This window comes from Gymnodraco acuticeps, unplaced genomic scaffold (genome assembly GCF_902827175.1).
Source record: "Gymnodraco acuticeps unplaced genomic scaffold, fGymAcu1.1, whole genome shotgun sequence".
NCBI classification, from domain to species: Eukaryota; Metazoa; Chordata; class Actinopteri; order Perciformes; family Bathydraconidae; genus Gymnodraco; species Gymnodraco acuticeps.
In genome coordinates, this window is record NW_022992351.1 from 1,785,915 (window position 1) to 1,810,875 (window position 24,961).

General features: G+C 43.1%; 1 protein-coding gene across 5 annotated transcripts in view; it reads right to left on the reverse strand.

Annotated features, from left to right (window-relative positions):
* The window catches only part of znf385a (zinc finger protein 385A), a 66,839-nt gene that overhangs the window by 22,830 nt on the left and 19,048 nt on the right, over window positions 1-24,961 (reverse strand). For 3 of the 5 annotated variants that reach the window (XM_034209366.1, XM_034209367.1, XM_034209370.1), the window contains exons 2-3: window positions 8,498-8,649; window positions 2,831-2,941 (exon numbers count right to left, since the gene is read on the reverse strand). In XM_034209366.1, coding sequence (XP_034065257.1) covers window positions 2,831-2,941; window positions 8,498-8,649 — 263 coding nt within the window. Of the gene's footprint in view, window positions 1-2,830; window positions 2,942-5,528; window positions 5,934-8,497; window positions 8,650-9,683; window positions 9,796-24,961 lie in introns of those variants that run through there. The other 2 variants (XM_034209368.1, XM_034209371.1) reach the window with 2 other exon arrangements.

The window sequence follows — 24,961 nt, forward strand, 5'->3', positions numbered from 1 at the left end:
ACCGAGTATAGTGAGGGTAGAGTTATAAAAGGGTAGCGGGGGCAGGGAAGTAACGAGTAAGAAAAGGGACGTACATCAGCCTATAGTGTTGCTGCAGCAGCTGTGACGTTGGTCAATGCAGCGCGACAGAGTCTATGATGTCACTAATGCAGCACGCCACCAAGGTTATTGTGCATAAACCACCGTTTAACACCTTGCACCACGACACGAAGCAAGGACAGCCGGGCAAAAACCCACCTCGATAAATGTTGTCCATTCCTTTCCCTCTAGGTCTCCTCTTTCCGACTTTCCCAAGATGCATTGGGGCTGTCAGAGCCAGACATTAATCCATGCCCTTGACGAATGCATCTTATAATAAGTAGTGGCAGGCAATTTTAGGCATTTCCACACTGTAAATAATGCAGCATTAGAGAGGGAGACATATATAAAGGGGGGTGGGGGTTGCTGAGAGAGAGACATGCAGAGAAAGAATGAGGAACAGAGAAAAAGATCAAATGGGGATGCATGAATGATAACAAAATGATGCGTGAAATGAGGGGAGCACGAGGTGCAAGCTAGAAGGCAGAGCTGGATCCTTTGAAGACAAATACATTGATCATGACATTACATGGCAAGCCTCCTGCATCTCCTTGACCTAAACAAATCAATCAACTCACAGATGGCAGATAAAAACTGAGAAATGTCAACATCAAAGGCAATATAATTATCTTTTTTTTTCTCAAGACAGAGACACAGACTGGATAAACGAGGCGGGGGAAGCAGCACAGGATTCTTCGATGTGTTTCCCTCTGTACTATTTTCAACCATGAAATATTCATCCCGACTTGACATTATGTAAAAGAGAACAGTGTGGTTGGGCAGTCGTTCCATGGCGATATAAAGGACAGTTTTTCTCCAGCCGAGTTAGTAGGACAGCACAAATGACAGTTTGACATTGCTGATATACTGCAGAGCCTGTTTTTTCTTGTGAACACTGGCAGCAAAACTAACAATGACAGCAGAGAAGTGCTGTAGTCCTGCCTATCAAAATCGTAAGGACTCACATTTGTGAGATGTGTACTGTATGTCCTTTATCATTCAGGAGCCAGAAGGAATGCCAAGGCAGCAGTAGGTGTCAGCATTGTTACAAAGAAGTGCACAAGTAAACAGAACTAGAGCTTCAGAGGGGACTGAATGCTCATGAAACCTAAGCATATGCCTCCAAATAATTATTCTAGTTTTGGAAAGTCATGCCTGTGTTTTCCTCCTACAGCAACTGGTTAATCTCTTTTACTGCATAAATATGTTATGCAATTTTTTTGATTGTGAAAGTGATCTTAGTCTGTTTATTGTTGTAACAATGTTTTTACAAGATAATATAAGATGGACCTTTATTATGCTTTTATGCTACCTTATGCCAAGTCTCTCTTCAATGAACAAGAGAACGAAACAAAATACAAAAGGAGCCAGTCATATGTGGAGTTTTCCTAAATCTTTCATAGTGTTGACACTGTAAGGAGGAGGGATCTGTCCATGACGAGGCAGGTTATAGCCAGATATCACTCATATGTCAGAAAACAAATAGTGCAGCCTACTGCTTTAAACATGATTTGTCGTTCCACTCTGCAAATGATTTACAGTCAGAACTTCTCAATACATCATAAAGTGATTGTTTTGGTTATATTTGGCTGGATGTGATGGAAAACACTCAGGATGCATTAGGTGCTTCTCTAGCAAGGTTAAGTCATGTATTTTCCTTTAAGCTGTCATTAAAACTATATAACCATTAAGTTAAATATTTGAATTCTTCACAGATTAACTCTATATATTCTAACTTTATTCAAGCTTTTAATAAAGAAGCCAGTATTTGCCATCATATAAACAACTTTGAATGACTCCTCTACCTCTGAAGATATACAGATGGGAACTCTGCAAAGTGTAGGCTCAAAATTACAGGCCTGCAGCTCCATGACCACATGGAAACCATGATTGTAGACCTGTGGAGTATATATAGCACCGGTCCACTCCTTAATGTTGTGTATTGTGGCTGAATGTACGCCCTGGCCCTGCAGTCTGCACGACTGAATAGGGAGCATCACAGCCAAATGATACACTGCGTACATGACAGTTGGCACTGATGTTGTCATGTGTCTATCCTATTCATCCACAACAGGAAGAAAAGACTGAGAATGGATTTGTGTCACTACACGTAAAATACTTCCATATGATGTTTGTTTTCTTTAATTTGTCATCTGTCATGTGTGCAAGTTGCCCATGGGTATAATGTGCCATTAAACTCCCATTATGAGTTGAGATGTAAACTACACCATATGGACAAATGAAACAGCTGTTAAAATGATAGAATGATACAAAAGCATGAACATTTCTGTTCATTTTATAGAAATTATCACTTCATGACATGCTTGTGTGAAATTAACTTAACACATGTTGAGGATTTGATGGGCAAGAGAAAATCTGTTTGAAAATGCAGGTAAAGTCCTCTTCCTCTACCTCTCTCTCAGCTTCTTCAGCAGCCTCCTCAGCTTTGTGCTGCAGTGCTTATTGCTTCTACTAACTGCACACCGTCTTGAAACAAATTAAATTCCAATGGGGTCGCAACTGCCAAAACATAGCCCAAACAAATGTACCACCTCCTCTGTCAACACCCACTCTCAGGATAGCAAACAGATAGAAAAGCCCTCTAACACATTCCGAAAGCAAAAATATGAGTTGAAAAGTGAATGTGTTCAAACTGCAAGATACAGCATATCTAATGCCACATGGGAAATGGAGATGTGGAGTGGGAGAAATACTGTGTATGTATTGGGTTTATTATGTTTCTGTACTGTACCTCTGAGTTGAAGCGGATCTGGCAGACGTTACATGAGATGACCGGCCGCTTGGTCTTGACCAGTGGAACTCCAAAGGTGTGGTTGATCACGGCCTTTTGCACCGGATCCATCTGGTAGAGAAAATGACAGAGAAATCTGTGAGTTATAATCCAGACCCAGTGACAATTAATACTGGAGCACTCGTCCAGGTGCCACAAGTCAACAGGCCCATCCATCATTGTGATATAAGGAGTGAACGTGTGATGCCCTCTGCATTAGATGGGTGAGTGGGATCCACATCTCAAACTGATCACACAGCAGTGGATTAAGTGCATGGACAAGAGCGCGTTTGTGTTTTGTTAAGCAAATAGTGCTGTTCACGGCATGTTGCTACAACTAAGACACCTGTTGCATCCTGCCCACGCTCAACCTTCTTTCCTGACCAGGTTGTAGCTTCATGCTGTCCTCGTGTTAATTGTTTCAGCTGGGACGTCCATCATACAAGGTGTTAAGCACCTCATATACATTTAACCGACTCGCTTTAGGAGCTCTCCAACGTGTCAGTGGCTAAGCCACCTACTTCAATTCTGTCCCAGACAGTAAAGACCCTGCCCGCATCATTTTAAAAAGGCTCTATTCCAATATTTATCTGTGTTTGAAGCTGCATTTATCTAGTGATTATTGTTAATTGACCTTAGTATTAGTCTTGCTATAGCTATGGTGGTATTTCATCACAGACTATTGTCTGGCACTATGTCTGCAGCTAAAACAGTCCATGTGTTAAAGATGATGCGGCACAGCATTGGTACTCGAAAGGAATAAATAGAAACAGAAGACCTGGCCTGAAGGACAAAAGGATATGATATGTGATGCTGTGTGTTTTGAATTCATAAGGCACCGAGGGAATGTTCCGGAGAGTCCTCCAAGTCTGATGCAGGCCTGTATTTTTTTTGTTGAGAGCATGACAGACTGTAAATGACTCAATATGGCTCGTCCCCAGATTTAAATTTGGCTTATCACCAAAACTTTCCTTAAACCATCTTGCAACCAGAGCCATTGTCTAATCTAAAATGCAAATGAGCAAGACGTGAGAAGAGAGGGAGACAAAAGAGCAGCTAACATACATGTTCTCATAACTTATAGACAAACCATTTACATGTCTGCATGCTGCATGTTACCGAGCAACTCTAAAGAAAACAGGGCAAACAGAAAGAAAGAAATGGGGAGAAGGCCCAAGACATTTATCTGGGTGACAGGACGGTACAAAAACACACCATCTGGGGGAGCCAATGAATGAGACAGTGGGAGAGGAAGATGGATTGGGACAGATAGAAAGAGAAAAGGAGGGAGAAATGGGAAATAGCCCAGAAAGAAAGAGAGAGAGAAAGAAAAAAAGAAGAGGCCCAGGCCGGACATCCTCACATCGCACATTCTTATCTCATTTGGCTCTCTTTCCCATACTCCACGTTCCATGACTCCCTCTATTTTACTCCCCAGAAACAGCCTGAAGTAGGCTCTACTGCTGCTGTGAATTTAGATGGATAGAAGGGGAGGGGCGGATATTGAGCAATGACGTTGGTGGACAAATAGTATGGGGAGGAACTGCATGAATACCTCAAAAGTGACTAAATACAACCAAAGAAATCCACATACATCTTTGGTCTATTCTTTCGAACCCCTGCTAAATGTCACCCCAACTCCCATATTATAAGCAGACTTAACTGTCAGGTTGCGGGGTAAATACTGTTTGTGGGTGTCCATGGTGTGACCCATCATCAAGTTTAATGAGAGCTGAACAGGCTGTGTGAGGTAACTGTACACATGAATCAGTACTCAGGGTGTGTGTCGAATATGACCCATTCAGTATATTCAGCTGTTAAAAACAACGCCCAGCTGCCAACAATCCTTTTTGGACGGCAGCTCACATGCTTCTTACCCACATGTTCTCCAAAACTTGTCCTCATGTAATAGTAGCTGAGCCGTGTGATTAAGTGAAGAGGGATCGTCCACAACTCACTCAAGTTGCTTTGACCAATTTTGAGAAAACGAACAACTGTCATTCCAATTGGCTGCATTTCCTGCATTAATAGTTTAAGACTAATCCCTCTCTAAAATGTGAACTGTGAACTGTGAACAGTTGTCATAAGAGAAGTCTGGGTGAGTTTTGGAAACATGGAGCAGTTTGCAATGTGGTGAGAGCCCTGGCCGATGTGAGTAAACCACATAAACCGCTGACTTTATCACTCAGCGGTCACATCAACAGCTCCACAGGGCCTTAAGAGACTAACAGCAGAATGCCTTTTGTTAATACAGAGTTTATTCTGAGGTGAAACAGCCCAAAGAACAACCAAGCATCTCCCTTCGCTTCACCACAGCAAGGACCTAAACTCACCGACATTCTCTGCATGTTACTGTCTTTTTCTTCAACTCTCACTGCCCTCCACTTTATTTTTCATTCCCTCATGATTTGTTTGTGCCCTCTTCCTCTAGTGTGTTTGATCAGTACTCGGTTGGATTCCAGCAGCGAAGGATGTACTGTTCTGTGACTCTCGGTGGGACCATTCTGGCAGTCACTCCATAGTCTGCTCTGTGCCAGATAAATAAAGCCTTTGAAGCTCTTGGTTCTACATACTTTTGAGTCATGCCCAGATTAAGACACACTTGGGTGTAAAACAAACAAAAGAATGGCAAAAAATCTCCAAGCATTTAGGTACTCACCTTCTTCTCCTGTGTATCTGTAGAAGCTTGGAGCTGCATTTCTCCTCCTGTATGTGTACTGCTGGACGAAGTGTGTGTTTGAGCCTCAGCATGTGCGAGAATGAGAGTGTGTGGTGCACCTTCCTCACTCATTCAGCGCCCTGGTTTGTTGGTTGTCAATGCTGAATACAAAGTAACTCACTTAGAAGACTTGTGCCTAGTGATGCATTGCCAGCTACGATTTCTTTGTTTTCCCTCCTCTGGCACCCTACTTCTCTTTGAAAAGCCTCAAGAGAAGAAGCAAGTGTCTACTGAAAGGAATATCTCAAATATCTGCCTTACTCTGTTATTTCACTGAAACATCCCCTAACAAGTTATTTTCCCTTTAGTTTAGCCTCCTTCTCCTCTCCTCTTCGATATGTTCTCTCTCTCTGCCTCACGCTTCCCTAAAATGCATGTCCCTTAGTCTGCTTTCCAGTTTTCTCCTCCCCTTCTCTCTCTCTCTCTCTCCCCCCTTCTTCAGGCATACTCTATCCATCCAGATGCAGCGAGGATTGTGTGTCCCCCTCTCCTCCTGCTCAACTCTCCCCCAAGTTCACACCATCTATCAAATGTCATCATCAGCCCCTAGTGGTTCCCTAGCAACCCTCATATGAACACACACACACAGTATTTCTTCTCTGGTTTCAATGGTTCAAAAGTATATATGATGCCTTGCAGCCAGATATCATTAGGTGCACATTTGATCTGATAAAGCCCAAAGTAAACTCTAAATGATTCCTTTTTTTAAGTCTGAACCTATGCGCACAGGTGTGATGAAATGATTGTCAATTAATATGGTGGAGATTAATGCTAGAATAAAAGTTGTTTAGGAAGAGAGTACGAAACAAGGTACAAGGAGCATGGACAGCAGGGGGGATTCAACAAGTCTGCACACGTCTTTGCATGATTGGACACCTTCATCAGAAATTCCTAACTTTGCGGCCTGAGAAAGCCCACATCAGTGCATGCATCTTGGCTCAGAGGTGTGTGAGCATGCATCTATATCAGGAGCAGCTGCTGCAGATAAATAATTCAGCCTTGTCACTGTCTAGAGGCACATTGAGAGAGACAGGCAGGTAGAGGACAAATCACATTAGAGGACCATTAAAGCTGTATATGGCTTTAGGAGAGGCTATTCGTCTGCTATGAGACTAATAAGTTATAACCCTCAATGTGAGGCTCATTAGGACTATACAAACTCAGCACAGATCAGCTAATAAGAGAGAATGATAGAATAACTAGCTGCTAGCTTAATGCAGGGACATCTCTCAATATTATTGCAGCTATAATGCTGGGTCTTCATTGAAATAGTGTGCATATCATTAGTTATTACAGTGTGTTGGTGCAGACGGGCACCAGGAGGGATAATAATCCTAGTTCATTCTCCATTCATGCAGTAATATGAGAAAGAGGATACCAAAGCAGTCGTTCTCTGATTGTTTAAACATTCTTCTGTCTAAAAGCCCCTACAAGCCATAAAATACTGTCAGTGATGTAAACAGAACCGCAAACACTTACTATATCACTCTAGGTCTTCCTGTCAACTAAAGCATAACAACTCAGAGAAACTCAGGGGCCAGGTTTCCGTCCGTAGGAAAACATCAAGAGACATCCCTCATTAGCAGCAACCAGTATTTTTCATTTTAGCATTTTCACAGATCAAAGATATAGTTTAAGGCAAGTCTATATGCCACAAATAAAACAACTGTGATTGTGAACGATGCTTCAGGCATCACACACTTTTCTACTGTACCATCATCGTGAGTGTGTCAGTCCATTGTTTTTAATGCAATGCAGTAAACACATATACTGCCTATGCGTATGTGCCGAAATGCGGTAAATCTGTAAGGTCATGCCGTCCTCCAACTCTCTCCTATGGCCCCATCTTCTGGCCGCAGGACTGTAAAACACCACTCAGTGTGCTGTGCACTATGTCATCATCAGCAACAGCTATTAAGATTCACAGTGTCCCTGTGGGCCTTCAGACGTAGTTAACGTTCTGAGGAGGAGAATGGGGAGTGGAGGGATGTTACAGGAGATATGTATAGAGTCTACCAGAGGCAGCGATACAGGATGAAGAAAGAGCAAGCAGGAGTGATTATAGGGTTTTGCTAGCAGACGCAAGAGTGGAAACTGAGTGCCTGTGTCATTTCTGTATCTCTATTAATCCATGTCTGCTGGGTGCACTGCAGTTTCAGCATCAGTAGGAATGCTTACACCTATGTCATGGCCCGTGGAGAGCTATTCAATGTACTGTATAGTTAAATGTGTTTAACAGTGTCCGGTACTTTCCCTGTAGTATCAAAGCAACATGCCAGATATGACCAAATTAGTAAAAGATATGTCGCACCTTTGCAAACTGCAGCCAAACTTGCCAAGCTGACACATGCTGATAATGCACTGCCCCACATACAGTCCAAACAAAGTTCACTGATTTTACATATTACTGACAAGTCATGTGTTGACATTCCCTAATGGAGTCTCGAGACACAGGCGGCATATTATGCTGAGTTGGTGAAATGCTAAGTCTCTCTACGGTCTAATCTAAATGATAAGATGTTTGTCTGGGCCTGGGGAAACAGGAAGATCCATCTCTGTTAAAATAAATACTACATCAAACAAACTGTGGTGTTTGAAGTGCACAGCAATGAGGATGGCCCGAGAACTGCTCTTTTATTTTGTGCAGAATACAAAAATACGACAGTGTTTTGACATGAAATGGTTCGGTTTGAGGATTACCTTGTAGTCAGGCCTGTGTTAAACACTATGGTAGCACCTCAATATTTTAAAGAGAGTTTAATGCAAATTACATTTAGAAAAATATATGTTTTACGAGTGGGTCCCTTATTGCACAGGGTTAGTTAAAAGACTGCAGTATGTATGTGTGTGTGTGTGTGTGTGTGTGTGTGTGTGTGTGTGTGTGTGTGTGTGTCTGCTTTAACTCTCACCGTGTTGAAGTTGTGAAAGAGGTTCATGCTGTGTGGATGATGGGCGGTTTCCATGGGAAACTGCAGGAAGTGCTTCATGTCCAGGTGGGGCTGGAGCATGGTGGGGGTCCTCAAGAATGTCGGCACTGCCGCCCCAGCCCGGTTTATGCCTCCTGCACACAGACAAAGACAGGAATAAATACATTTATATGGCATTTTCTTCCAACTCAAATGCATGTTCATTTGGCAATCAAATGTCTTTTGTGATATATTGAATGCATTTTATCACATAATGTTTTCCTGAAAACTGCCACTGAATTCAAAATAGCACAATAAGCCATAATTGCACTGCAAAGCAATTATTTGTCTGCATACAGAGCAAAACCATGTGTCATCCCCGTGGAACACTGAATCTCTAAACTGAGAGAAAACGCAGCATTTGGTCTGTGAAGTACGGTTGAATGATTGCTCTGGACGAATTCAGCTTTCTGACAAGTTGACAAGAATGAAGCTCCAAAGTGCAGCAGCACTGCTGTGCCACAAATGCTGTTATACTGAAGGTTTTCTGGGCTTTGTTAAATTCACCTCATAGAAGAATTTTAGGTGCACTAAAACATGCACATTAAATGAAGCGGGAATGCCACAGAGAAGAAAGGAATGCCAAGGAGGCTGTGGGGATTTCTTTCTCATCCACCTGCCTGTGACTCCCCTCTCTTCTTCTCTCATGGGAGACATCTGCAGCTTGATGATAATGACTTCCATCTCAGCATTTGTTGTCAAGTTGTGATTTGGTTTGTTTGATGGACTCCTGCCTAAACTTGAAAATGGCTTGATTCACTCCAAAAGGACAACTCAAATTTGAATCTTCCCTCTTTATATGAGTTATTGCAGATTTCTTTTTGCTTCATTCAGCCTCTTGTTAGCCTCCTGATGCATCGTTTAGATTGAAAACCTTTAACACAAAACATACTTTCATTCACTTTAGGCAAATAAACATTTCAATGAAAAACATGCCATCCTTACATTTCTGCTCCATAATCAAGTTACAATTAAACTTTTTTAATTTAATCAAAAGTAAATGCATCTCAACAAAGTAAATTATATTCCAGCATCTTATATTTTAGCTTCTTACCTCATAAGACTAGAAATAATAATTCATCTAATCAAACATGGTTCAAACTGATTAATACATTTACAAATATATCACCAGCAGCATCTTTGGTCGAATCTTTGAGTCTCTTCTCCTCTCTCACAGCGAACTGTTTGTCCTCTGCTGCGAGTGTGCATTCCCAGGTGCGTTGCATTAAGCTCATTAAATAGGAGGCTCACACTCTTCCTTTGAGCCACATCCTCAGTGGAATCACAGACCCTAGGCTGTATGTCATCCCGACTAGTGCACTAGAGTTAAAAAAGTTGGTAGTGTCCAATTATGGAATGAATGACTCATGGACTCTGGTTACCCTGCTCATGTCTGACACATGCTCCCGGCTTTGACTGTATCCAACATGCTGCTTGAGCCGATATTCACAGAAGCTGAAGAACACGCACACAGACACACCTGTGCCTCCATGTAAATGTTTAAGTCTCCTATGAAAGCATGCAAGGCTTTTCATAATGATACACGGCTCCTATTCTCGTCCTAACTCCCATCTGCCCTCTTTTCCTTTCCTCCTTATCCCCCTTCGTCGCCTATCTAACCTCTGTCAAGGATGATAGTGATGGGGCCCACACAGCAAAACTCAGCCTCAGCAAGCTCTTAGATTAAGCCTCTTAATATCCGCAACTGGATTTCTGTGGCTTTCAAATTCCCCCGAGACTTATAGCTTTACCGCTCTCCTTTTTGGGGATTGCTCTAAGCTACTCCCTCACTCCGTTACTTGCTGTCCCTCCCTCTGCTTCCTACTGCAACTCGATTCTACCTGCTTCCATGCTGTCACATGGTAATTTGTGCTTTATTTGACACCTCTGCATTTTCATCAAGCTTTATGTCAAATGAATGCGATCAGAGAAAAAATAATATGGCTGCTGCGTGGGGGAATATGGTGTTAGCAAATGCAGTCTTCAAAGTTTGGATTACAGAGAGCAAGGGAGAGAGAGATAGAGGAAGAGAGCTTGACTTTGTCAGACTGAGTGAAAGTGCTGTCTCAGCTGAAGCCCAGCTGCCTTCTGCTGCCATCCGTGGGCCTCGAGGTGGAGAGTACTGCATCATTACCTTAAGTTCAGCATTTCAGTTTCTATCACTGAACAAACCACAAATAAACACACATGTATGAATGCAGAAACCCATGCACACACATGCAAGTATCCTTTATATATGAAAAACAAGTGTCTGTTGGCTTTCCAGCTGGTGGACTGTACTTGTCTCACCATCGCAGGCTGACTCACTTACAAACAAATGTAAGTGGAACAATTGAAACTTATTGTGTGTTGTTCCCAATTTGCAAATCTCACTGTGAGTCAGTCTTTAAGCTGAGCGCCTCCGTGATGCTGTTTGTCGTGATAAGGGAGGGTGGGAGGGAGGTCCTATAGCTGCTCTCTCCCCCACCTCTACCTCCATGACTGATGAAGGGGGCTCCTCCTCTGGGGCTGCACCACTAACAACATGACTAATACACTGCTTCTTCACTGCATTTATCATGACACTATGTCACATGTTGATACATGGCCTCCATTGGTGTCAGGGTTTTTTATGCAGCAGTGTGTGTGTGTGTGTGTGTGTGCACGTGCGCATGTGCGCGTCTTTGGCTTGGAAGGAGTGATTCTGTTGGATGTAGTTGCACAGTAGTAATGTTTGCAGCTCCCCAGTGAGTCTGCACTTGAACAGGGAGCGTGTAGGCAGTAGGTCAGCCAGCCTCTTGCAGGCAGACAGACAGAGATTGGCTGACCTGGGGAACAGAACGTGTCTCTGCAACAGCAGCAGCAGCAGCAGAAGGGGGGGGGGGGGCGGGGAGATATGAGGAAGTGAATGGAGCCGGAGACCTGAGAGAAGAAAGAGGAGCATTCGTCCTTGGAGCAAAGTCCCAATCTGTCCCATCAGAGTGTGTTTTAGAGTGTGCATAAATCAGAGTGTGTTTTAGAGTGTGCATAAATCAGAGTGTGGCTGCTTTATTCTCGGAGTGTATAATCACCCCATTAATTTAAACCTCTCTTTGGGGACTTTCCCACAGTGTAAATCAAACAAAATCGCTGAATCAAGCCGGAGTGTGTCTGTGTGACCTGTGCAAGTTATTATGGGTATGTGTGCTAGAGAAGTGTGTGTGATTCAATGCATGTTTGTACCATAGAGCAGGGGTTCCCAACCTTTATTGTGCCAAGGACCGGCAGATCCATAAAATAAAAAAATCGCGGACCGGTTGTCAATTTTAACTGATTTTAATATTTACTCACCACCAGCAGGTAGCAACAGAGGCTAATTGTATGTAACAGCCTGAACAAATACTAGAACAATATGCATCCAAAACATTAACGTTTAAAAAAGAACCGGTGTCGTTTTTCGGTTTTTCGGAAAAACGGAAAACCAAAAAACCGACGTTATTCCATTTTTAAACCAAAACAGAGAAATCAACGTTTTTGGTTTTGTTTGATTTACGGATAATCCAGTGAATCTGGGAAAACGAGGAGAAGGAGCATTATGAAGTGTGTGTGTGTGTGTGTGTGTGTGTGTGTGTATGTGTGTGTGTGTGTGTGTGTGTGTGTGTGTGTGTGTGTGTGTGTGTGTGACACTGACATTTGTTTTCAGAAGATATTATGATAGATGCTGCGTATCACAGCGCACTGAGATTTGTGACAAACTGTAAAGCATTAACCCATCACTGTACCCTGTATGCAAGGGCTGGTTTGCTTTCACTAACTGTACGGAGGCTCAGTCACTGGTACATTTTTATATACAAAGCCATGTTAGGGAAACTTCCATCCTACATCTGCTCCCTGATCTCACAGCGAATTGTAAGTGGCTACTGCCTGAGATCGAATGCTGTAGTTTTATTAAATGTGCCAACTGCTAGGACTGTCTTAGGGAAGACAGCTTTTAGATGCGCAGCTCCTCTGTCTTGGAATAGTCTGCAATTGAAATGGAAACTGAGCAATCTGGTGCCACTAAATGTTTTTAAAGCTCGGTTGGATGCTACTCAATCGGAAGCTGTTGGTACCTGTTCATGTGGATAGTTATTGTAAATTGTAATCCCTGTAATGATGCTGTATGATGTCCTTTTGTTGTTCTGTTTATGTTTTTATGTTTCATGTGGAACTACTTGAGCAGGTCTCCCTTGAAAAAGAGATCAATGATCTCAATGGGATACACCTGGATAAATAAAGGTTTGAAATGAAATGAACGTTCGTTCCGGTGCACTCCGACAGCATTTAACACTACATCGAGATTAAGATTAAACTAACTTCTTTTGGGAACACCCGCATATACCTATGGAGTTAGCCAGATGTGTGTAAATTACTGTTCATGGTCATTTGAAAAGAAATGCCGGTGTCGAACAGACACAAACACACCGAACTGAGCAGAGCACATACACACACACATCATGTGCCTTGGTGACTGGACATCTCCTTCATAAAACTAATAAAAGGGGGAGTAATCGGGCAGTTCGATGTGTGTAGAGGGGTGTGTGGTTAACACGTAGCAGCCTGCAGTCACTCGCTGTTCTGCGAAGTGAAGCGAAGGCGGTACGTAAAAAGGCACATCTTTACCCGCTGGTGCTGCACTTCTCAGAGGCGTCCCGCTGCCTCCTGATGCTGCCTGCAGCCATTTCATGAAGTGAAGGAGGTTTTCCTTCTATAAAACAGCTGTGGCAGCAGATAACGTGAGAGTCCCGGACATTAATTCATAGATCAAGGCAGACTGGTTTACTCTCCTGTTTTGCCAATCCTGTTTTTCCAATTTTGCTTAAACAAATAGCTCTACACCCCTGGCGAACATGTCCTTAAAAGGAAGTCCGAGTTTGAAATATATTTCAAATAATGTATGCACTGCCATTTCCCCACATAAACATAACAGTCTGCAATCAAACGGTTGTCTCCTGTGCGCTCCTCTTCCTACTTTAACTAGGCTACTGGATGAAATAATATGACTGGTATAGGTGCGAAAATTAAACACTTTTTGAAAAAAATATGATGATAAAATATTTTTATATATTTATAATTCTGCAAATATTACGATACATTCACAGCTATTTCGCGGCCGGGGAAAACCGGGGGAACCCCTGCCATAGACTGTGATTTGTATGTGGTCCCACCAGACCCTACTCTGCACACAACCTTGCATTAAAGCCAGAGTTAATAATACGGTAACTCTTTCTTACCACATGACACAATAAAACCAGCCAGAGTTCAAACGGCATTGCTACTGTGCACAGTGGTAACATAGTGCTGAACGGATTCTTTCAACAATTAACAAATAACAATTTGACATGTTAACATTAATTAACAACAAGCACAAATGCTGAACGTCAACTGTTTTTTTCCACTTTTTAATATGAATATTTCTCGCTTTGATACCATTATAAAATGAAAGTCTTAGGTCAAACAAAACAAGCAATTTGAAGACATAACTTTGACCTTAAGGGACACTGCGATGGGCCATCTTCCTATATCTGATTTACTCTTCAACTAATTTCCAACAGATCTTAATTAGTATTCATGTCTCAATGAGCTGTTTCTTTGCTGTTTCTCCTCCCTTAGTTCTACCTACTGTCTCTTGGAGCCTTATCTGTGCAAACGTCTGTGTGAGACAGAATGATAGACACGCCAGTCTGGAAGAGGACTCAGACAGTGATTTGGATGTTGTTAAATCCTTTGACATACTGGGAATCCTACCAGGCTGCTGTAGCCCATAATCAGAGCTCTTAAACAGCCTGTGGGACACTGCCAAAGGGCTTGGTAATCAAAGTGTGTTTAGTGAGAGGCTTTACAGTTATATCTTTGTAAACGTCGCCATTTTGAGTTTGGGCCTTGCAAATAAAAACATCTTTGGTTTAAATTCAGATTTCATGGTTTTGGGTCAGGCATGTAGTTGGAATGATAATAACAGCTAGAAATGCAGGGAACTCATGTTAATAAGGCCATTCCCAAGTATAATTAAGTACATAAAGGGGAGAGAAGGATTACAAAAAGCCTACTGTAACATTGTCCTTTCACATATATGTATAAAAGACCGAACTGGCTACATGCAGGTGGAAGCAATGGGGAAAGAGTTAAAGATGAATACTGGTGCAGGGTAGACGGAGTGTAGCAGGGAAAAGAAGGAGGGATAACATTAGAGAGGAGGCAGAAGGGAGATCAAAGGCGAGAGCGACTGATTCTCCTATTTGGAATAATTCGCCAGCCTGCGTCGCCCTGATAAATCTGCTATTGGCCACATCCCAGCCTACACTTGGGAAATATACACACACACACACATATCAATGCTCTCCAATCCTATTTATCCATGAGACACATTTTAATTCCCTAACTTTATATGTGTTTGTTTGTTTGTTTGGGTTTGAACTAGTTGAGAAAAAGAACCCACAAGCAAAGGGAAAGAGAGGGGGCCAAGAGCATTTACATATGCTTAATCAATTCAATCTGTTGGGTGTTCCCCACCTCATCCAATTATTATGAGTTGATGCAGTATTATGATTATATAACGTTGATTATCTTATAAAGAAAAGTGTACCCCTCAATGAATGTCTCACTCTAGAAACTGAAGCTGATATTGAAAACATCTTGTGAAAATTGTCCTTGCCTGCGAATCTAGGCTAAGAGAATCTTTTCATGTCTTGAGATTATCTAACAGGCTGTGTAGGTTGTGCCACACTGTGTTCAGCCTTTTCTCCCATGGGCGTTGGGTGCATTCAGGAGAGAACAATGAGAGCAGGGTAGTTGGCACCACACACGCTGGACAGCCACAGATGTGCCAGGGTTGTTGGCAGCAGAGGCAGGGAGAAGGAGGTGGTCACAGTCAGGCTGCCAACTCGCCTTTCTGCTGGGCCGTGAAGCAGGCACCTGTCCTCCACATGGCGGAGGGTAGGGTGACATCAGGACTACAAACTCAGCTTATAGTTAGTGCTGCTGATATGATTGATGTTGGAATATTACAGACCGAAATGCAGGTAAAATTCAATACATAACAATACAGGACCCGACTGGCATAAACATAATGACAAATAAGATGTATTTTTTGGCATCTCAAAGTGTTGTGCCACGCAGCAGCTTTAGTGATTATCTGTGCAACGTTCATAATTTACTTTATCGACCTAGTGTGTGTGGCATATTGAGATTGAGATAACTGCTGGCTCTAAATCCTGAGAAAACCTAGCCTTGGCTTATGTATTCATTATTGAGAGAACTCTGAGTCAGTGAGATGATTTAAATAGACCAGGGGCTGCACTAGATAAGCGGGGGAGTGCATCTGACGAAGAGATAGGTTGTTGTGCTCCCTATCTCTGTTTCTTATCCTATATCTAATAGAACTGCTCGGGTCTTGATAGATTGAGTGGGGAAGTTCATGAGATCTTTCTAGAGGGTTATCAAGAATAACTTTTATGCAATGACCTTTTCCCTCTCTGTCTGTGTCTGTGTATTCTCTTGTTCCGATTAACCCAGCCAAATCTTTTTTCTTGTTTTGTATCTATATCTACGCCGGGATCCGGAGTCGAGGCTGATCCTCTTGCTGTAGTCCTGTGTCTTGGATCCTCTATCCTGAGTTCTGGATTAAGTCGTGGACTTCGGGTCGTGGCTGAACCTGTCTCTGCGGTCCTGCCTTGGGTCTCGTCATGCTGCTTCCCTGATGGCTTCCTCAGGATTGTAGCTGACATCCTCGTGGATTCATCTTCTTATTACAGACACATGCATTTCCTAACATTCGGTCTATATGCTGTAAAATGTATTATCTCTTCGATTTACACACGGCATCTATTGCACGTCTGTCCGTCCTGGGAGAGGGATCCCTCCTCTGTTGCTCTCCCTGAGGTTTCTCCCATTTTTTCCCCTCAAACTGTGGGTTTTCTCTGGTAAGTTTTTCCTTGTACGATGTGAGGGTCTAAGGATAGAGGGTGTCGTTTTTCTCATACTGATATTCTGAACAATCTGTGCTGTTGTATTTGCTGTAAAGTGTCTCTACTGTAGGCTATTTTTATTATATGTACAGCACTTTGGCTCGACCAAAAATCGTTTATAAATGTGCTATATAAATAAAACTTGATTTGATTTGACTAGAAGCTTCCTCAACATATCTCCCACCTCCATTATCAAACCGGAAAAACGACAAGTAGATTAGACTCGTAATATAGTTCCTCAGACCCAGTCTGACCCATAGCACGGTGGCTGTCTGCACATTTCCAAAGGAAATGCAGAGATACAAGGCAAGGCGAAGCTGTAAGATTTGTCTGTTATGTCCCTGCTGGTCTGATATTTCATATGGGTTGCAATGTGTGACGACTGACGATTGGCTTTCCATCTGTCTGTCTGTCTCCATTTCTCTTACCATCTCTCCCTCTCTCATTTCTCTCTCATTCGTTTCTCGCTTCCCTCATGATCAGCTCAGTGTGTATTCTGAGCCGATCACAGCTGTGCCCAGCCCTACAGGAATAGCCAATTCATTTCAGCAGTGGCGGCAGGGTGCGGACACAGGGTACAAGAGGGAGACAGAGAATGAAAATCTGGCCCTGTTCCATTTAGTATTCCCTTGTAGTCTTGGGCCCAGCACGACGGTGTGCCTCCCTTTCACCTGACTTCAAGCGCAATCAAAAGGATTACAGGCCTGACCAAAAACCCTGCACAAATGTACCATGGAAAAAGCACCCCCTGCCAGGAATTATGAACTCACAGTTTCTGACTTACAGGTTGTGACGGGCTTATTCAGAGAAAGCACTGAATGCAACAAAGCTTACATTGTACGGGGAGTTGCACGGTGCAGCTTTCCACCTTCACATGAAGCATGCAACACTCACCTCCCAAAACCTGAGATGTAACTTAAACTCCCCACAAGAGTGTGCTGCTGAGCCCTTCTGTAAACTTCAAAGCAGCCACCTCCAGTTCTCTTTTTACAGCTTGAAAATTATTATGAAATATAAAAACCACATGTTCCTATCCAACGTTCTCGCCCCCATCTTTTCTAATCATGATATTCTAATTCCTAGCTTCCTATGAAGGTTAATACATGCACACAAGGTAGGTGTATGTAGATAAAGATCTGTTTGATTTGCTAGCTGAACACTGCTGGTGTTTTGCTTCGCCTTAATGAGAAGATTATGCAGGCAAAAGCTAGAGAGGCTGAAACTTGTTTCCTTGCCTAAAATCCAGGTTGGCTTCACCGTTTGCATTCATCTAGCATGTAAGGTATGTGTGTGTGTGTGTGTGTGTGTGTGTGTGTGTGTGTGTGTGTGTGTGTGTGTGTGTGTGTGTGTGTGTGTGTGTGTGTGTGTGTGTGTGTGTGTGTGTGTGTGCGTGTGTGTGCGTGTGTGTCAGGTAAAGCTTAGTTTCTGAGAAATGACATAGTGGTCACAAACTCCAGCACAGTGCTAGTTATAAGTCAGAACATGTCTTGGTCACTAATCCAAAAGTATGCACTGCTATAAGGTTTGTGAACAATGCAGAAACCCTATACTGTCAAGGCGCTGTGCTGGTTTGTGAAATATGATGCATTTAAGATGCTTAAATGAATACTGACTTTGTTTCTGTTTTGTTTTTTATTCTATCAGCGTCAGTAACTGCACATGTTTGTGTCTGTACATATTTCTACATCAGAGGTAGAGTGCTAAACGTTCCCCTCTAATTGTACGTCTTTCAGACTATGCCCAACCTACCAATTTGGAGAAGAGCAATTTGACTAATTTCATTGTACAGTAAGGTACAAGTAAAGTACACACTGCAAAGTGTGTGGTATTATGATCTGTTGCTTAGATTTTAAAGCAACAAAAGGGTAAAACTAACAATGAGTAAATCAAAACAAGTTCATTTCAAGAGCGGCTTCTCTTCCAAAAACTTCCACATATAATGAACAACACCAGACCCAGGACAGATCCTCACAGAAATATACACTGATGTACCCGCTACACACAGATAAGGCATGGTAAACCTTCAGTCTCTCCCAAAGGGGAGTATCGTGCGTAATGACAGAGTGGATGGGTTGGTAATGACACCCTGGTGAGATAATATGACAGAGGTAGGCCCCAAAAAGCCCCCCAAAAGATCCTACCTTGATCTCTGTTAAGTAGCTGCATTAAGGCTGGGAGGATTTAATTGCCAGTCTGTCTCTTTGGTAGACACAGGGGAGCTGGCTGGGGATTCCAAGAGAGACGGAGAGAGATAGGAGCTAAGGGAAGAGGTATGATGCAGAAATAATGGGATGGAATGAGGGTGAAGACAGCCTGCCTCTGATACCCCTCCCTACTTTGCCTGTCATACGTCAAATGAACAAAACAAAGTGTCCAGAGCACATACCAGGGCGAATGCACGTGTTTGAGCCACGGAAGCAGCCCTTTAATCCTTTAGATAAATCTCCATTTGGCTCCTCGTCCAGCAGCAACTAAACTTTTGAAATCTGTTGGCTTTTGTTACTTATGCTTATGAGATGAGGGTTTGTGTGGTGGTTCAACACACACACAGAGACATGCACATACATGCACACGTATCTAGTGGGCTGATCCCTCTTGAGTAGGTTTTGACCTTCCTGATCTGTAGATAATTTGCAGCAATCAGCTTTGCAAAGCCAATCCTTTTTTTCCCCCCTTCTTTTTTACACTGGATCTGTATTATCTATCCATTCAAGGGCAGTAAAGGTGGGCCAGTAAAATGATACAACTCTATTCTCTACCACATGACTAATATCCTCTTTGACTCCGGTTCCTCCTTAAATCAATGGGCTCTGATAATGATGATACTTTGGGAGAGTAGCCGCATGTTGGGCTTCTTGTTACAACATGCAGCTACCCATTCAGGACAGGATTAAAGACTTAATGAAATATGTCTGAATTGGCCTCAGTCTTATTACATTCCAATGTGGTATTTATCTCTGTAGCACCAAGCGTGGTGAAGCCGCACCATGTAATTAAGTTTGAACTATAGCGCAGGCACAAAATGATTTTGCAGTGCAAGGCTCAGCTATAGCTTGCAGCCTGTGTATGTGCATGTGTGTGTGCGTGTGAGTGTGTGTGTGGTGACAGAGAGTGTTTGTGCTGTTTTGAGGTCAGTAATGACAGACAAATAGCTGTCAAGGATAATGGGAGGGGACAGCCAGGGATGATGGGAACACAGAGAACAGCGCAGCGCAGCTCAACACAGTACCACTGTGGAGACAGGGCACACTGCGCTGCAACGGTTTTCACACAGAGTGGGTCACAGTGAGAGCACAACCCAAACACACAAGTACGCACAAACACAGACCCCTGTGGGGTTACCCTTGTCATGGCACTGGCTTATTATTTCCCTTGATTCAACCCTTATCACTAACTTATATGGTAAGATAGCTAACACTGTTCTATGTAACCTTAATTATTTTCCAAAACTGGTCCCGTAAAAGTAATAGTCGGACAAAAATGTATGACTCTTACAATAACTGCCTGTAGGCTTGAAAGGTATCTCTGGAAATGTTGTAGCTTTCTTTTTGCAGACGACTGCAGCTGTAGGAGGCAGGAAAGTGAATTTTGCAGTGGTGCAGACGATATAGGAAGTTTCTATAGACACTTGCTTTTATTTTCAATTGAGTTTCCCTTTAAATCTCATTAAAACTATGGTGCACTCAGGTACACACAGACACATTTAACAAACAGAAAAGCCTGTTTAGGAACACATTGTGTGTTTTTGTTTTGACCTAATCAAGCAACTGGTTTTATTAACAACAGCAGCTACTGTAAAAAGAGAAACAGTCTCACCTCCATCTCCCCTGTCCTCTCTTACATTCCCTCCTGTCTGCTCTCTTTCTCAGGTTTCTTTCTTTTTATGTATTTTCCTTTTGTAATGAATGCTCCCCTCTTGGCCGAGGGCCAGTCAGGTGTGTAAGATGATCACATAGTAGTCCAGTGGAGATGTGTCTGAATGTCTCTGTAGGCGATGTCTGCGTCAGTGATGGATGGATTGTTTGAATGAGGTGGAACCAAAGCATTGCTTTGTTGTATCTATTGAAAGACAGTGATCCACTGCAGTGGAGGGAGATTAGACTTATGGCTCTGGTAGGAGGAGGGAAAATGGTGTCTGTATATCAGTGCACAGCAACAGGGAGCAAAAAGAGAAATTAATTGCGGGACAAACTCAGCCATTTTTTGCCTGAGAAGGCAGCACACCCTTCCTGTCCTCCCTGCAGCCTCTTCAAATTCACTCCTACTTATTCCTGGCTACCCAGCCCCCACCCAAACCCACATTTTTTTTACCATCTCCTGCCATTCTTCCCTTGATTGAGGCGGTGGTCACACACCCTGCAGGTGGAACAATGGCTAGCAACTTTATTCCCATGCACCTCCCAGAAACCTGTGCCCTCAGGTATGGAATTCAATCACTCAGCCACAAACGGGTGGATCAACCCAAATACACTTCAGGGGATGGCAACAAAGGCACCAGATTATCTCTAAGATTAGACCCCCCGCTCTAAGGAAGGAGAAAAGGAGGACGCATGACAGGTTTGTGCAAGGGGCATGTGGGGGGGTTTGAAAACACATACCTGTGCTCTTTTAAGAACAGCAGCATTAACATTGCCCTGCCCAGTGTTTGCCAGTCCATTTCATTGACTTGCATTCCCCAAGGAGGGTAGAGGGCAATATGCTATCAGGCTAATAGAGTGGGGGAGGAGACCTTAGGTGGTTGACGGCCACTGCTTTCATGTCAGCCCTGCAGTGTATTGTCTATGAATATGGAGTAGCTCAACAAACGAGCATGTCCTCTAACACGTCGCTCTCTGTTTATCGCTTGGCAATCCAACCACAGCCCAATCTCTTTAAGTGCTGGAGGGTCTCTTTTGTAATGTCACTTGTCATTGGTGTGTCCACAAATGACACTTTTGTTTAAATCAGCATCCATCACCTTCCTCTGCAAAGAATTGCTGGCAGCTGGGGAGGTGTATTCACTTAGAGAATCAGGCCATGCTACTGAGAATCTTTAAAGGTTAAAACGGAAATATGAAACACCTGGTTGAAACTGTGTGCTAACAGGCAACCTATTTGAGACTTTGTAAGTGAGACTCACGCAAACAAATCTTCCCATAGTTGCTTATTCCCTTGGGATAGCTCATTATATTGAAAAGGGAACCCTCCTTGAACCAGACCTGAGCTCATTTGTCAAAGCAGAAAGCGGTGTTTTCCTTGTGTCGTCTCATAGAAGCTAAAAACAAGCTTTATGCTTTTTCATGCCTCCTCCCACACCCTCAAGTTCAGCCCAGGCATATTCAGCATATTTTTCTATGCAGATGCATTATTCATTGAGCTCTGGTTGGTCTTGGATGTAATACATTTGGGGTCCATAGACACGTGGACATAAAACTGCACACACTTACACACATAAACTCTCATCCTCTAGTGTTGATGCATGTTGAATACAAAGGAAGTGAGCATCTATGAATCACATCCCCATGGAGAGATCCTAAACAAAGCGTACCGTGGATGAAAGGAGATCTGGGCTTTTGAAATGCTATCCAAAGCAGCATGGTAATGAGATTAATGAGGATATCAGACCAACGTGGCGCAATATGCTTGGTAAATGTGACAGCTGAATTACATCAGGTTCACCCCTGTGAAGCAAAACACCGCTAAAGCAAATATTCTGTCCCACGGCCGATCCTTTCCTCATCTCACGTTAATATTTATCGACACCACAGAAGTGTTCCCTCTCTAAAAATAACCTACAAAAAGGGTAACAGGGGCACCTGGCCGATGAATAACACCGGTCCACAGCTGGAGAGTCATGGGATCACAGAGCTTCAAAGAGAGATAAAGGATAACTCCGCAGACTAGTCGTGAGGATTACTCAGCCAGTGAACTCAGCTGTAGTCCCCCAACTCACCGGAGTGCTATTTTAAACAAGATGTTGAATTCAAAGTCGATACCATATCTATCAATTGACGATAAGACTTCAGTCAGCAATGGGTTAAGCTCTGTCAAATGGTCACCAAATGTGTCTATTGCCTTGTCAAAAGCTCCATCATCAACAGAGTATAGACTATATATTGTATTTCTTGTCAATACAACGTCCAATATAAAAAATTACAACTGGCCATATATTCTAATTGACTTTGGAGGTGCCCTTAGGTATATTTTGTCATTACTGGATTAAACCAGGCCGGCTGTGTCCCTCTGTATATAGATATGAGAGTGGTATACATCTTCTCATCTAACATAGAATGCATTTATTTACAAAATGTCAAAATAGTCTTTTAACTTTTAACAACTGGCTTGGGACCCTGACTAAGTGTTTTCAGACACACATTTAATGTACTATGTAAGTGTGTCTCTGTGGGGGAATAAATAACAGTTCCTGCTAGTAAAACCTTTGCATGAGGGTTTGAACGTATGCAAGACCTGGAGATGACCTCTGTGCTCCAATCTGTGAATTTAGAGAATACAAATTAGCTGTGTGTGTGTGTGTGTGTGTGTGTGTGTGGTGTGTGTGTGTGTGTGTGTGTGTGTGTGTGTGTGTGTGGTGTGTGTGTGTGTGTGTGTGTGTGTGTGTGTGTGTGTGTGTGTGTGCTTGTAGGTGTGGGTGGGGGCTTATTGGAAAACAGGGAGAAAGACTGAGATAATCTCTTGTTGTTTGTCAAAAAGAGTCAGTCTGCACCCTCACGCAACCTGCCTGTCCCCCCCCCCCTACCCCCCTCCTCCGCTTCCTCCCCTATCATCCAACCTCTACACCACCAATGCCACGATTTGGTGGCCTGGTGAGTCTGAAAGTCGGAGGGCAGAGAGAGGACAGGTAGAAAAGAGGGAAAACTGACCAGGAGTGTTTCCAGAGAGAACAGCAGTGAGCGAGAGGAAGACTTCAAAGTTGTGGCTTAGGTGCTGCTTGCCTTTGCAGCCCAGGCCTCATTGTTATTATGATTTATTTTTTAATGAGCAGTGCTGGCCTCCCCTCTGCCATACAAAGGCCTGATTGAATCTGGCATACCATTAGCATGTTAAAGAGGCCCAGCTTCATCTGTGAGCTGCTGACTGACAGTGGTTATCATCTCTGTAATTGCTCGGTATACTGGAGCCAGAGCCAGCAAGAGAGAGGGAGGGAGGGAGAGGCTCAAGCTGGAAGGGGGGAGTTGAAGAAAGATAGGGACGGAGGGATTATGATTTAAAAAAGGGGGATGCAGGAACCCAGCTACATCACTGTATATCTCAATTTGGTACGGTTGGGACCCCATGCAGAGAGCTGGGAATAGTCTGTTTGAATACGTTTTCTTGGAGCTACACTTACAGCCCAAAACATTTATCAAAGCAGAAACAGTGGCGTTGTTTCATAACAGAAACTTTGCATGCCTGGAAGCTTTTATACTAGGACTTAATGTGGCAAATATTTGATGTTTTTTTAATATTCCAGCCTAAGCAAATGAAACATGTATGTACTGCTACTGTAAGGACGTGATTCTGTACCTGTCGCCTTCATGTGACAGTGTGTTTACTCTACTTGTCAGCTCTGCACCACATCTCACCCCCAGTCTGTGCTCCCAGCCTCCCACCCCTTTATACACAATGCTTTTCTCTCTCCCTTTTTGTTTTGTCATACTCACTGTAGTCTCTCCAACTCTTTCACATCTACTTCCTCATCCTCTGCATCACTGAGCACCTCCTCCTCCTCCTCTCAAATCCATCGCCCTTGCTCTCCTCTTCCTCCTTCTTTCTTTGTGTCCCTCTCTCTCTCTGCAGTAAATGGTAATTGAACAAACAGGGTGGTGGAAAAGAGCTGCAGAAAAGATGGTTATCTTAACTCCACATGCCATGCATCCAAAATTAGCCCCCTCCCACCTTCTCTATCTCACTCTGTTCTCCTCTGCTCTGCTCTGAAAGCATGACATGCATGCAGTCCCACAGCATCGTCAGCTTTGTGTATTAATGTTGGAGGACAGCCCAATACCAAAGTGAGAGAGTGTGCATGTGTGTCACTGTCTATGTGTGGGAAACTGGGATTTGCCGTGCCAGCACATTTCCAGTCTTAAAGATACCAGGATGACAATGAAAGATGTCAAGCACATAGAAGAACATAACCCAAACGCAGAGAAAGCTTGTTCTAGGTGCTGCATGAACCGTCCAGATACAGCAGCACATGTGTAATGCCATTTCAATAAATAAAGATATGCGAGAGTAATGGAGCTTCCATGTGAGAAAAGGACAATGTGTCACTAAATCTCTTTCAAATACACTGGATAGATTCACTAATGACATAATTAATTTGCTAGGTTAATGCTTTCAGGTCTTACTGTCACCCAAAGCAGCTTAATCCACCAACCACAGGCTGCTATCGGGGATTTATATTCATCACAGTGTGGTTAAAGTAAACAAAAACAGCTTTACTGTCCTAACCATTGCCATATTA